The sequence below is a fragment of the Eubalaena glacialis genome, chromosome 15, assembly GCF_028564815.1.
Source record: "Eubalaena glacialis isolate mEubGla1 chromosome 15, mEubGla1.1.hap2.+ XY, whole genome shotgun sequence".
Classification (NCBI taxonomy): domain Eukaryota; kingdom Metazoa; phylum Chordata; class Mammalia; order Artiodactyla; family Balaenidae; genus Eubalaena; species Eubalaena glacialis.
This window is the reverse complement of record NC_083730.1, coordinates 29,881,210-29,894,647: the sequence shown is the minus strand read 5'-3', so window position 1 is coordinate 29,894,647 and position 13,438 is coordinate 29,881,210. Positions and strand designations below refer to the sequence as shown.

General features: G+C 44.0%; 1 protein-coding gene across 2 annotated transcripts in view; it reads left to right on the top strand.

Moving 5' to 3' along the window:
• Positions 1-13,438, top strand: part of SETBP1 (SET binding protein 1) — a 370,614-nt gene that overhangs the window by 251,252 nt on the left and 105,924 nt on the right. For both annotated transcript variants that reach the window (XM_061169675.1, XM_061169676.1), the window contains exon 4: positions 8,265-11,724. In XM_061169675.1, coding sequence (XP_061025658.1) covers positions 8,265-11,724 — 3,460 coding nt within the window. The remainder of the gene's footprint in view (positions 1-8,264; positions 11,725-13,438) is intronic.

The following is a 13,438-nucleotide window of genomic DNA, read 5'->3' as shown; positions in this document are numbered from 1 at the left end:
TCTTCTACTGTGTCTTGTATGCTATTAAGCCCATCAAGAGAATTTTTCATTTCAGTTATTGTATTTTTCCAATTTAGAATTTCATTTTGTTATTTTGGTATAGTTGCCATCTCTATGCTGAGATTTCCCATATGTTCATTAGTTATTCCCATCTTTTCCTTACTACTTGATCATCTTTATAATGGCTGTTTTGAGGGCCTTGGATCTATATCTACCCTCCTGGGTATGCGTCATACTTGCTTCAGTGTTTGTCTAATAATTCTTGGTTTGTTTTCCTTTAAAGAGTTTGACTTTTGTTCTGATTGGTAGTTAATTTACTGGCAGATTTGCTTTATCTTATTAAGGATTCTTTTTAGACTTTGCTAGCTTTTATTCTAGGGCTCGAGTAATCCTACTCTTAAGGAGTACCAATTCTGGGATATCAACTGACCGTCTGGGATATTTATTAAAGTCTCCCCATTCTGGCTAGTCAGAAATCCAACACTGCCCAATATTATGTGACCTTAGGACTCTATGTTCAGCTTATAGCCCCCAGTAGCAATATCTGCTATGCTTCATGGAATCTTGCCCTCAAGTGCAGATTAAAGTTTGGCCAAAGACATAGGGTATTTCTATTAAGGTTTCTAGGATTCCTTTTCTACATAGCTCCCTCTTCTCAGGTACCCTGTCCCCCAAATTCTAGTCCCCTCAAAAGTCTCAAACTATAATCTCTGTTTCCTCTACCCAGTGAAATTACAGTTCTCTGGGTTCCACTTCCTTGTGCCCAGGTTTAGAAAGTTCTCCTGGGCAGAAAACTAGGGATATGGCAGAGCCTCTGAAGTTTCCTTCTATCTAAAATCACGGCCCATATTACCTGTTGCTCAAAGCCTGAAAATAGTTGCTTCATGTATTTTATAGTTTTATGTTTATTTCCATAGAAAAGTTAAGTCTAATACCTATTAATACCATTATGGTTGGAACCAAGTCAGCAATCATTAATTATGCAGAATTACTGTGTACTCAAGGAAGCATATGATAGTGGCCTCTGTATTTGTGTAAGCTGTTATCAACCCCAATAAAAGGAGTGCTTTAATATCACTCACAGCCCCCAAATAGCAAATCAGGAATGGTTCCTATGGGAACCACACTAAGGTAACTTCCCAGGGCAATTCATGTGACAGGAAATGAGGACTGTATATATGTAACTGGAAACTTCATGTCCATTTAGGGGCTTTTCTGTGTTCCATTGTCTTAGTCTGTTTGGGCTGCTATAATGGAATACCATAGACTGAGTGGCTTGTAAAAACAGAAATTTATTTCTCACAGTTCTGGAGGCTGGGAATTCCAAGAGCGAGGCGTTGGCAGATTCAGTGTCTGGCCAGAGCCTGCTTCCTCGTTCATAGATGGCTGTCTTCTCTCTGTGTGCTCACATGGTGAAGGACAAGTGAGCTCTCTGGGGTCTCTTTTATTATAAGAGCATTAACCCCATTCATGAAGTCTCCACCCTCATGATCTAATCACATTGTGCTCCCATAGGCCCCACTTCCTAATACCATGACATTGGGAGTTAGTTAGGATTTCAACGTATGAATTTTGAAAGGACACAGACATTCATGGAATTCTGTGGAATCAGAGGATCATAAAGCCATGGTTCAAACAGGGTACTTAGTGACATTCTTCTCTACCTACCATTAGCAAATGCAGGGACGAACTGGGCTGAGGAGAGATGCTTTGAGAACAAGTTCAATGGAAGTTGGCATGTGCATTCCTCCTATTCATGAGCCTAAATGGTAATTTTCAGTCTTTTCTTAAGTGACAGAACCATCTCTCTCCACCTCCTTTCTCTTTAATGAAATCCTTTGCAAGGCTGCTCTGTTCAATTGGGGGTTAAAAGAATGGAGCTTGTCTGTTGCCCAATCCACTGGCTACAGTTCAGAAATGTCTTTACAAAATCCTAGGACTCTGTGGAACACATTTGAAAACCACTGAGCTGGAACATCTCCTGATAATATCAGAGCCTCTTTAGTCCCTAACCCAGACCCCTGTCTTTGATATAATCCAGTGGTTCTCAACTCTGTCTGCACATTGGGATAACTGAGAGCTTTGAAAAATGTACTACTGTACAGGTCCCACCTCTAGAATGTTGACTTAATTGGTCTGGATCAGATCCCAGCTATGGTGTTCTTTATGAAGCTTTCTGGATGATGCTAACATGCAGCCAGGGTTGAGAACCTTTAATCAGACAGTGTGTGGTTGCATTCCTTTTCTCCCACACTCAGCTCTTGCTCAGGCTTGAGCACTTGCTTCAAGACTCAGGGGTGGAATGCCAAGATTCCCCAGAGCTCTGGGGATTGGCTTGGATGAGTTGGGGAAATAGAAATCCCAGGGTGGGAGGTCATGAACCCCTGCATGCCTAGTTCTTTCTGGGAGGACAGTATTTTCATCCACCCATATAACTGACCTCTGCCCACCATGCAGTGTACTTGGAAAACCTAAACAGAGGATGGACTGTGTTAGAGTTTCTTACTATGTAAATTACAAAGAGTTCAGAGAGCAAAACAGGAATACTCAGTGGTGCCAAATTACATATCCTAACAACAGGACTGTGGTGGTTTGCTCTGCATATTTACCACCAAAAAGTGTTGCGAATGTCACAGCAACCACAGGAGAGCCCCACCCCAGAGGAATTATGGTGTTAAAACATTAGATAAGTGGTTTTACAACTCAATTATATATCAGAATTATCTGGGGAGCATGTTAAAATGCACATCCCTTGGTCCCACCCTGGGAGATGGCGAATGAGCCTATCTGTAGTGGGGCCTAGGAATCTGTATTAGTAACCAGTACCTTAGGTGGCTCTGATACAGGGATCTAGGACCACATCTCGAGATGTACCAGGTGCCAAAATAAGAGATAAAGCTCCCCTCATTCCTTCATACCCAGGCACATTTTCCTGTTCATGTAAAGCAAAATATCCCACAAACAGTAAATTTAAATTATTGCTGTCAAAAGTAGCACAAACACAGCTAACCCAAAAGAGTAGTTTATCATCCACAAAGTCATGCTTGATTTTTGATGAGTTCTATGATTTTTCTCAGACCCAAATCGTCATGTCGTCCTCTCGTAACAAAACTTGCTTTAGATAAGCCTGAGATAAGGCTGGGTGACTTCCTTTCTTTCATTTTCATAGACTTTTAAGTTTTTATGCAGTGATTTAATGCTTGTTTTTAAAATTATGTAAAAATAAAGTGCTTTTTAAAAAGAAATCTGACTTGTACAAAGTTTAAATTCTGTATAAGCCAATTTATACGTTGGTTGTGGGGGAGGAGATAGTTATCTACTTTACAAAATAATTCTTCACATTACAGAAGGACTTCCTTCCATAAACACATCCTGTAGGAGAGAAATCTGTCTAGTGTATTCAGGATGGTGTTTCCCTGATGAATATTTGGCCTAGGCTCAAGGTGCATGGAAAGCACTGCTCTTATAAAAAGTAAGCCATACCTTCAGAATGACTGTGAGTTCCACAAACAATCAATCAATTTGCAGGGATGGGAAAGCAGTCAAGATGAAACTGGAGGGAAAGGGGCAGGGCACAACCTTTGAAAGAATGACATAGCCCGAGGACATGACATAAACTGATTAGAACCAAATGGGTCCAAGATGGCAGACAAGTCAACTTGTCCACTAGACCTTGAGCCTCAGTATACACTCACTGTAACACATCATCAAGGTAAATGACACACCCACAGGCACCATGACAGTTCCAAGGCCAACCATAAGGATCAAAAAGTGGGGGGCGGCCCAATTCCTAGAAATCCCCGCCCCTTCCCCAAATTGCTGGAATACTCCTCCCACTCATTAGCCTATGAAATTACCCACCCCTGTAATAACTGACAACCCCATACCCTGGTGCCTTTCTCACCTTCTGAGATGGCCCACACTGTCTGTGGAGTGTGTTTCTCTCTAAATAAATCCACTTCTTACCTGTCACTTTGTCTCTCACTGAATTCTTTCTGCGATGAGATATCAAGAATCTGAGCTTCATTAAGTGCTGAAACCAGGTGTGTGATCTCAGTTGGAAGACCGTGGGTTTTGGCCAGGTTCGAGTCCCAGCTGTTTGGGTTCAAGCCCTAATCAGGGTTTTAGCTGGGTTCGAGTCCTGGCCGCATGGGTTCAAGTCCCAATCTGGATTTAGGCTGGGTTCGAGTTCCGGCATGTGGGTTCAAGTCCCAATCTGAGGTGCACGGTTTCAAAGAGACATGCTGAGCTTGACGGTATTAAAAGTTTTCCATAAAAATAATCTGGCCCAATGTAGAATCTCATCAGCTATTCCCTTATTTGCTAACCATTTCAGAGATAGCCCTGCTGGGGGCTGAGGGTAGTATAAAGTCCATAAAAGATTCAGGTCTGATCCCCCAGAAAAATCTAAAGGGGAAACGGAAACAAGTGCTGTGTGGGTTAATAAAGCCCCAAGTCAAAGCCCCCTATATGGAATAATATCCCCAGACCTCTGGAGAAGGATGGGAGGGAGAGCTCACTTGCCCCTGCATTGAGCTGGGAGCCTGTTTTGCGATGTCCGGCTCTGTCTCAATGGAGTAAGTGCTCAGTTCTCAGTGAAGGGCATATTGGAACTGACAGTCTCATCATTGTGTATATAATCTGTCATGGCTGACAGATGAAGAAATGGGATTTTGTGAAATGCAACGAGATATAGCCATCAGCCACTGCTGGAAGGAAGCCTTGTTCTCCTGGACCCCTTAAAAAGCACTCATTCTCAGTCCTCTTTGCCCCTTCACTGCAGCCGTCTGAGCGCTGGGTTTAAAGCACCATTTCCCCCCTATTACTGCTGATCTTTTGTTGTGCTTCCCTTTTGTCCACCCTGCCCTTTGATTGCCAAGCTCTCCCAGCAGGGCAAATTGCAGCTGAAATGGTAGAAACAATGGGATCAGGCAGTGTCCAGATGGAGGCACTGGGAACCAGGCATGCTTAACTGCTTACTTTCAGCTGGTCTGCCCTTAGTGTAAGTGAGCAGGCCCCACCTTTCAATTGCCAGAGTGAAATCCACCCTCCTGACAGTCACATGGGCTTCCCCAGAAGGAGAGTTAATTGGAAAATGAAACAATTAATGGGAGATGAGAAAGAACTAACAGTAAAAATTGCGCTGAAGGAGAGTTACCTTGCAAGTGCCTTTAGTCCTTAAGTATTTGGGAACGATCTTTTGTTCAACATGTAATGCATCTGAGCCCTCCAGTTTCATCATGAGCCATTATGAAATGAATGATTGGTGGCTTATTGTCTTTTGTGTGCAGCCATATATTTTGTCATGGTAATAGGCATCTTAAATATTATTTTGTTTGTTCATTCAACAAACATTTATTGAGAACTTTCTGGGTGGTTTGCTTTGTAATAGATACTGGAGATAAAAGGATAAATGAGTGTCTCTGACCTCAAAGTACTTACAGTCCAGGAGAGGGAGACAGAAAAGTATACAAATAAATGGCACATCACATTACAAGGATTGTGATAGATGTCTTCATGAGAGACAATGGTGCATGCAGAAGGAATGGCATAAGAAATTAGGCTGAAGGAGGTAACAGTGTCTGCAGACAGTATGTTGCAATATACAGGTCATTAATCTCACTAATGACAAAATGGAATACCCATAGTAAAATGGATGTTCCTTCATTTATTCAATAAATGTTTATTGAGCGCCTACTATTTGCCAGGCACTGTACTTGGTATCTCTGTGATGGTGTATACAGGCTAGAAAGGGAGACAGGCACTAATTCAATTAGTACAAAAATCAAATGTAAATTTAAAACTATGATAAGTACAACAAAGATGAGATACATGGTTTCATGAAAACTTATAATAGGAGTATTTCTATAAGGTAGGGGGCCTCACTAGGATTGAGCTGAGATTAGAACATAAAGAAAAGTTAATGAAGGACTCTACTAGTTGTCAAGAATAAGAAGATGGAGCAATAGGGAAAAACTGATGGGAATTAGGGGTGAAGATTCCAGCTTTACCACGAAGCCCCTCTGTGTACTTCAGTATACAGATCTGGAAAAGTGGAGAGGGGTTGATGACAAGGGTAGAGGTGAGAGGGTGGCTATGAGTGCTGTTTTGCCCAGGTCCAAAACAACTTAAAACTTTTGTCCTACAATTTTTATTAAGTGCTACCACTAACTCTCTAGAATGTTCTAGTGTGAGCAACCAATTATTTTGTCACCCAAAGAAGTGGGAAATTTTGTTTCCAAGCCCTCTTCTAGCCTGTCATCCTGTGAATATACACATAGTGCCAACTAAAATCCAAAGCACAAATGACAAATTAACAAAGCCCTGACTCATAAAAGATAAGTTGTATTTACTATTTTATACCATGAATAAGATTTCTCTATTTTTGCCAAAAATGAGATGGAGCCTATGTCCACAGCAGTAATACCTAGCGGCCAAAGTCAAGTGTCAGGATTAGTTCTCTAGATGTTGATGATGGCAGTGTCTCTACTATAAACTGCAAGATGAAGAAAAAATTAAATACTTTTTTTTCTTAATTTTCTCCTGGGCACTTAACAGGCTTAGCTTGGGGAAGCTCTCTCATGATTCTTAAAAAATACACTTCAATATTGGAAGTATAAACAGGATTTCACAAAATCAGGGAGGCAGAAAATAACCCTAGGGATTCCAGGAACTGGTGTGAATGAAACCCTGGTTGCTTTACTATATTGAATTTTACCCATAATTCTTTCTGCCATCTGCGTTTTGACTCTTAACAGGGACGATAAGAGATGTTTTCTAATAAAGCATAAATCCTATAGCATCAATGACAAAAGACAGAGAAGAGATAGGTGATAGATATATAGCTAGCTAGCTAGCCGGCTAGATAGACACATACGATACATACATACACAGACAGGTAAACAGACAGATACATATTATAGGTTAAAACTTCCTAAATTCACTAAGCCATCATCATATACTTCTTAGTTGGGATATTATCAAAGCTTTCTTAATTTACTAATATTTTCCCTTCTTTAACAAATCTTAGGGAAATACATCCTCTGTGTATAAAACAGGACTTATAATAAGCTTTAAAGACTGCTTTCTTTGTACTAGTAGCCTGGCTTAAAATCTTTCTGGAACAATGTGAACATATCTATATTAAAAATAGCTTAATATCTCAAAACAGTGTGTTCACTATCCATTCACTTTGTGAGTTTATAGACGCTGGATATGTTGTGTCTCTAGCACACGTTCTGCCTTTGCTGGCCGAAGAGTTAGTCTAAGGAAGGTGCAAAGTCTGAAGACATTCATGTAGAGCCAATGTAGGGAAAAACACAGCTGACAAAGTCCAATGGAGTGATCTTGAATGATAATGATTTTTTTTTCCTGGCACATTTGTCCAGGAGACTTGTTTCCTTTTTTTTTTTTTTCTTTTTTTTCTTTTTTCAAGGTTCCTTTTGAGAATATCCACGCGTTTTCTCAAGAGAATAGTCAGGGCCTAATGTGGGCTTAAGGATGTCTTAGCGGGCTCACTCCCAAACACGCACCACTCCTAGAGTCGGCAGAGATTTGAGGGCTCTTCCATGTTTCTTTCCTTCTTTTCATTTCTTCTCTATGCCCTTGACTGGCCCACTTTTCCCCACGCAGTCATCAAACTTCCCCCCCTTAATTCCTCAACTTGTGCTTTTTCTCCTTGTTGCAGTGGTTCCTAATGAGTTGCTTGTTTGAGTGCAGAGATGCTGAACTCCAGGATAAACTCCAAACAGAAATGAACTGCAGTAGGCAGAAGAAAGGGAAAGATGTGTGTTTGAGAAGAAGCTGGGGCAAAAATAAGCTGCAGCTGGAGTTAGGGAAACGAGTGCAGGGAGTCTGGAAGTTCAGATGCTCTCCTGAACTCTGCCACCTTGGGCAGGACTCTCCATGGCTGAAATTTTAGCGTCTTCATCTGGAAAATAGAAGCATTGGACTGAGGGACCTTTAGGGGCCCTCCTGACTCTGAACAGTTCTTATTCTGAGATTGCATTAAACCAAGATAGGTTAAAGTTCCTGTTATCTAGGGGGAGAAAGACAGCGATTATAGCATCCTTATTAATGTTCAAAATCAACACAATGTATTTTTACTAAAGAAATTGAAAAAAACCTTCACAAAGCATTCTGGAATTAAAGGTGTCTGTTTCCAACTTTTGAATAATTAAGCCTTTTGACATTAAATTTTAAATAGTTTCAACATGCTGATCTTTGTTTCTCTCTCTCTCCTTGTCCACTCCACCCGCCCTTAGGCTTATGAGCGGCCACAGAAACACTCAGCTCTCCATTATGACCCAGGCCTCCCACAGGACTTCACCGGTGACACCTTAAAACCAAAGCACCAGCAAAAAAGCAGCAGCCAGAACCACGTGGACTGGTCCACCAACTCTGACAATGGACCTGCCACTCAGAATTGCTTCATCAGTACAGAGTCTGGCAGAGAAACTGCAAGCACCAGCAAGATCCCAGCTCTTGAGCCCCTGGCTTCCTTTGCAAAGGCCCAGGGTAAGAAAGGCAGTGCAGGGAGCACGTGGAGTCAGTTGTCCAACAGTAGCAAAGATCTGCTCTTGGGAGGTGTGGTTCCATCTCCAAGCAACCACAGCTCACCAGCTCCACCCAGCAGCTCTGCTGAGTGCAGTGGGCTCCAGCCCTTGGTAGATCAAGATGGAGGAGGTGCAAAGGAGCCCCCAGAACCACCTGCTACTATAGGCAGCAAGAAAAAGTCCAGTAAAAAAGATGTGATAAGTCAAACCATACCAAACTCAGACCTAGACTGGGTCAAGAATGCTCAGAAAGCATTTGACAATACAGAAGGGAAAAGGGAAGGCTACTCTGCAGATAATGCCCAAGAGGCATCACCAGTCAGGCAGAATGTGAGTTCCGTCAGTAATCCTGAAAATGACTCAAGCCATGTCCGGATTACTATCCCTATCAAGGCACCCTGCCTAGATCCAAGCAGCCATAAGAGGAAAAAGAGACAGTCCATCAAAGCAGTGGTGGAAAAGATCATGCCAGAGAAAGCCCTGGCTTCTGGAATCACTATGAGCAGCGAAATAGTTAATAGGATACTTTCCAACCCTGAGGGTAATAAGAAAGATCCCCGTGTCCCTAAGTTGGGTAAAATGATGGAGAACGAGTCCCCCTCAGCTGGCCTTGAAACTGGTGGAAATGCTGAGAAAGTTGTCCCTGGAGGTGTATCTAAGCAGCGGAAGCCACCCATGGTCATGACACCTCCAACATGCACAGATCACTCTCCAAGAAAGCTGCCAGAAATCCAGCACCCCAAATTCGCTGCAAAACGGAGGTGGACGTGCAGCAAACCAAAACCCACCAGTCTCCTTCGGGAGGCAGTCATGGCCACCTCCGATAAACTGATGGTGGAACCGCCATCTGCTTACCCCATAACCCCGTCCAGCCCTCTGTACACCAACACAGACAGTCTTACTGTGATCACGCCGGTAAAAAAGAAGCGGGGACGACCAAAGAAGCAGCCTTTGCTCACGGTTGAGACGATTCACGAGGGGACTTCCACCAGTCCAGTCAGTCCCATCAGCCGGGAATTTCCCGGAACCAAGAAAAGAAAGAGACGACGTAGTTTAGCTAAGTTGGCCCAATTAGTGCCAGGAGAGGACAAACCCATGAGTGAGATGAAATTTCACAAAAAAGTTGGAAAGCTTGGGGTGTTGGATAAGAAGACCATCAAAACTATCAATAAGATGAAAACACTCAAAAGGAAAAATATCTTGAACCAGATCTTGTCCTGCTCCAGCAGCATTGCGCTGAAGGCCAAAGCTCCCCCAGAGACCAGCCCTGGGGCAGCAGCAATCGAGAGCAAATTGGGCAAGCAGATAAATGTCAGTAAGAGGGGCACCATCTACATTGGCAAGAAGAGGGGCAGGAAGCCAAGGGCAGAGCTGCCACACCCATCCGAAGAACCCAAAACAGCCATCAAGCACCCGAGGCCAGTTTCTAGCCAGCCGGATGTTCCCGTCGTGCCTTCCAACTTTCAGTCACTTGTGGCATCTTCACCAGCAGCTATGCACCCACTTTCGACACAGTTAGGTGGGTCCAATGGCAACCTGAGCCCCGCCAGCACTGAAACCAACTTTTCAGAGTTGAAAACTATGCCAAATCTCCAGCCCATCAGTGCTCTTCCAACCAAAACCCAAAAGGGAATCCATAGTGGGACCTGGAAGCTGTCTCCACCCAGGCTGATGGCCAACTCCCCTTCACACCTTTGCGAGATCGGGTCACTCAAGGAGATAACACTGTCCCCTGTGAGCGAGTCCCACAGTGAGGAGACGATCCCGAGTGACAGTGGCATTGGGACAGACAACAACAGCACGTCTGACCAAGCAGAGAAGAGTTCCGAATCCCGACGGAGGTACTCTTTTGATTTCTGCTCCCTGGACAACCCGGAGGCCATCCCATCTGACACCAGCACAAAGAACCGGCATGGCCACCGGCAGAAGCATCTCATTGTGGACAACTTTCTGGCCCACGAAAGCCTCAAGAAGCCAAAGCACAAGAGGAAACGGAAAAGCCTGCAAAACCGTGATGATCTCCAGTTTCTGGCAGACCTGGAAGAGCTCATCACCAAGTTCCAAGTGTTCAGGATCTCTCACCGGAGTTATACTTTTTACCATGAGAATCCATATCCCAGCATTTTTCGGATTAATTTTGATCACTATTACCCGGTGCCATATATCCAGTATGACCCGTTGCTCTATCTTCGTAGGACTTCAGACTTAAAGTCAAAGAAGAAGCGTGGTAGGCCTGCAAAAACCAATGACACCATGACAAAGGTGCCTTTTTTACAAGGGTTCAGCTACCCTATTCCCAGTGGAAGTTACTATGCACCCTATGGAATGCCTTACACATCAATGCCTATGATGAACCTTGGTTATTACAGTCAGTACCCAGCTCCTCTGTACCTGTCGCACACGCTCGGAGCAGCGTCCCCATTCATGAGGCCAACAGTGCCACCACCTCAGTTTCACACAAGCTCCCATGTGAAGATGTCTGGTACGGCTAAGCATAAAGCAAAGCATGGAGTGCACCTGCAGGGGCCCGTGGGCATGGGCCTCGGTGACAGGCAGCCATCCCTGAATCCTCCCAAGGTGGGCAGTGCCGGTCTGTCCAGTGGTCGGCTCCACAAGAGGAAACACAAACACAAGCATAAGCACAAGGAAGACCGGCTCCTGGGGACCCACGACAACCTGAGTGGTCTCTTTGCAGGCAAAGCCACAGGCTTCTCCAGCCACATCCTGAGCGAGCGACTGAGCAGCGCAGACAAAGAGCTCTCACTTGTGAGTGAGAAAAACAAGCATAAGGAGAAGCAGAAGCACCAGCACAGTGAAGCCGGCCACAAAGTGTCCAAGAACAACTTTGAGGTGGACACCCTGTCTACGCTGTCACTTTCTGATGCCCAGCATTGGACGCAGGCCAAGGACAAAGGTGACTTGAGCAGCGAGCCTGTGGACTCGTGCACAAAACGGTACTCTGGCAATGGCGGGGACGGCAGCAGTGCAAGACCAGAGAGCCTGGATGTGTTCAGTGAGATGAACCCTCCGAACGACAAGTGGGACAGTGATGTGAGTGGGTGTAAAAGGAGGAGCTATGAAGGCTTTGGGACGTACAGGGAAAAGGACATCCAAGCCTTCAAGATGAACCGCAAGGAGAGAAGTTCCTATGACTCCTCCTTATCTCCAGGTAAGGCCGAGTTTTCTTCAAACTTGGACTGTCTTGCTACTTGATTGCTGGGCCCTGCCCTTCAGCAGTCCGCCATCTTTGGCACGTTGCGTTCACTAGTTTGCAGAGAGGTAGAAACCAAATGAAAACAGGTCTCCTTGCAAATTTGAGTCTGCTGCACATTTTATGCATTGTTTAATCAGTTATTTTCTGTCTTTCCTTTCTTGGAGCCATTGCCTGAGAACTGTGGGCCCAGAGGCATCCCCAATAGCTGCCAAGACTGCAACCATACCCACTACCTTTATGCTTTTAATTAAAGACGCTATGCCTAAGTCTTCATCTGATCTGATGGTAAATTTGCTAGTTGGATAAAACCTCTAAAACTCTCTAGTAATACCAACAAGATCCCAAGAATGTCAAAGTTGGATGGGAATGAATATCTAGTTTACCTGACATGCTAGCTCTAGAAGTCACACATCCTAGGTTGAAACATCTACAGGAGAGCCATTGGAAGCTGATGACCAGTGACTCTTGAAGTCTACCTGATAAGGAAGCCACAGCCCAAAGCCATGTTGTCCTCTTTTTGGCATTTGATAAGCAGCTCTTGGTAGACCCCTAAAGTGAAGCCCTGACCTGTCATTTCCCTGCATAAAGGTGGGGGTGGGGGGAACCTGACTGAAAGGCACTGTGAGCCTCCTGCCTCTGCTGGAACCTACCGCTGTGTCTCTTCGCACATCCACTGGGGATGGGATTTGCCCACTAATCTCTAAATTGAAGTGCTGGTGGCTACTAGGAAGAGCTCATTCCTTGTCCGTTGCTGGGAGGATTTCCTTGCTAACCTGCCCACCCACATAAACTTTCCTTGCCATGGAAGCCTCACACTTCTGCATAAATATCCCTTTGTCCATGTCCACACATCACACAGATGATAAAAGACTCCTGTAGAACAAAGTAGTTATTTACTAAGAAAAAGGTAGAAACTCCTTTCTTAGGAGCTGCAGAAGCTAAAAGGATTCCTCGTGCTCTCCCTACCCCCAAACAGTACAAACCCTCTGGCCAAAGCCTGGTTTAAAGGACTGATCACCCCTGATAAGCTTTGGGTACGCTCTTTCACCTCTGTTTATGATGTGTATCCCTTGTTTGTCTTCTCCCTTCATGCGGAGTCCATAATTAGTGAAGGTGAAGGCAGTCTATTCATGAGGATTTAGAGACATTTTCTAGGCCAGCAGATTTCGAAAAGAAATATGTTTTGATAATGGCCATTCTGACCGGCTTGAGGTGATACTTCATTGTAGTTTTGATCTGCATTTCTCTCATAATTAGTGATGTTGAGCATCTTTTCATGTTCCTCTTGGCCATCTGTATGTCTTCCTTGGTGAAATGTCTATTTAGGTCCTCCACCAATTTTTTAACTGGATTGTTCATTTTTTTGATATTGAGCTCCATGAGCTGTTTGTATATTTTGGAGATTAATCTTTTGTCTGTTGTTTAATTTGCAAATATTTTCTCCCATTCTGAGGGTTGTCTTTTTGTCTTGTTTATGGTTTCCTTTCTAGAGGGTTGGGATAGGGAGGGTGGGTGGGAGGGTCAAGAGAGAGGGGATATGGGGACATATGTATGCATATGGCTGATTCACTTTGGTGTACAACAGAAACTAACACAGTATTGTGAAGCAATTGTACTCCAATAAAGATCTATCAAGAAAGAAAGGAAGGAAGGAAGGAAGGAAGAAAGA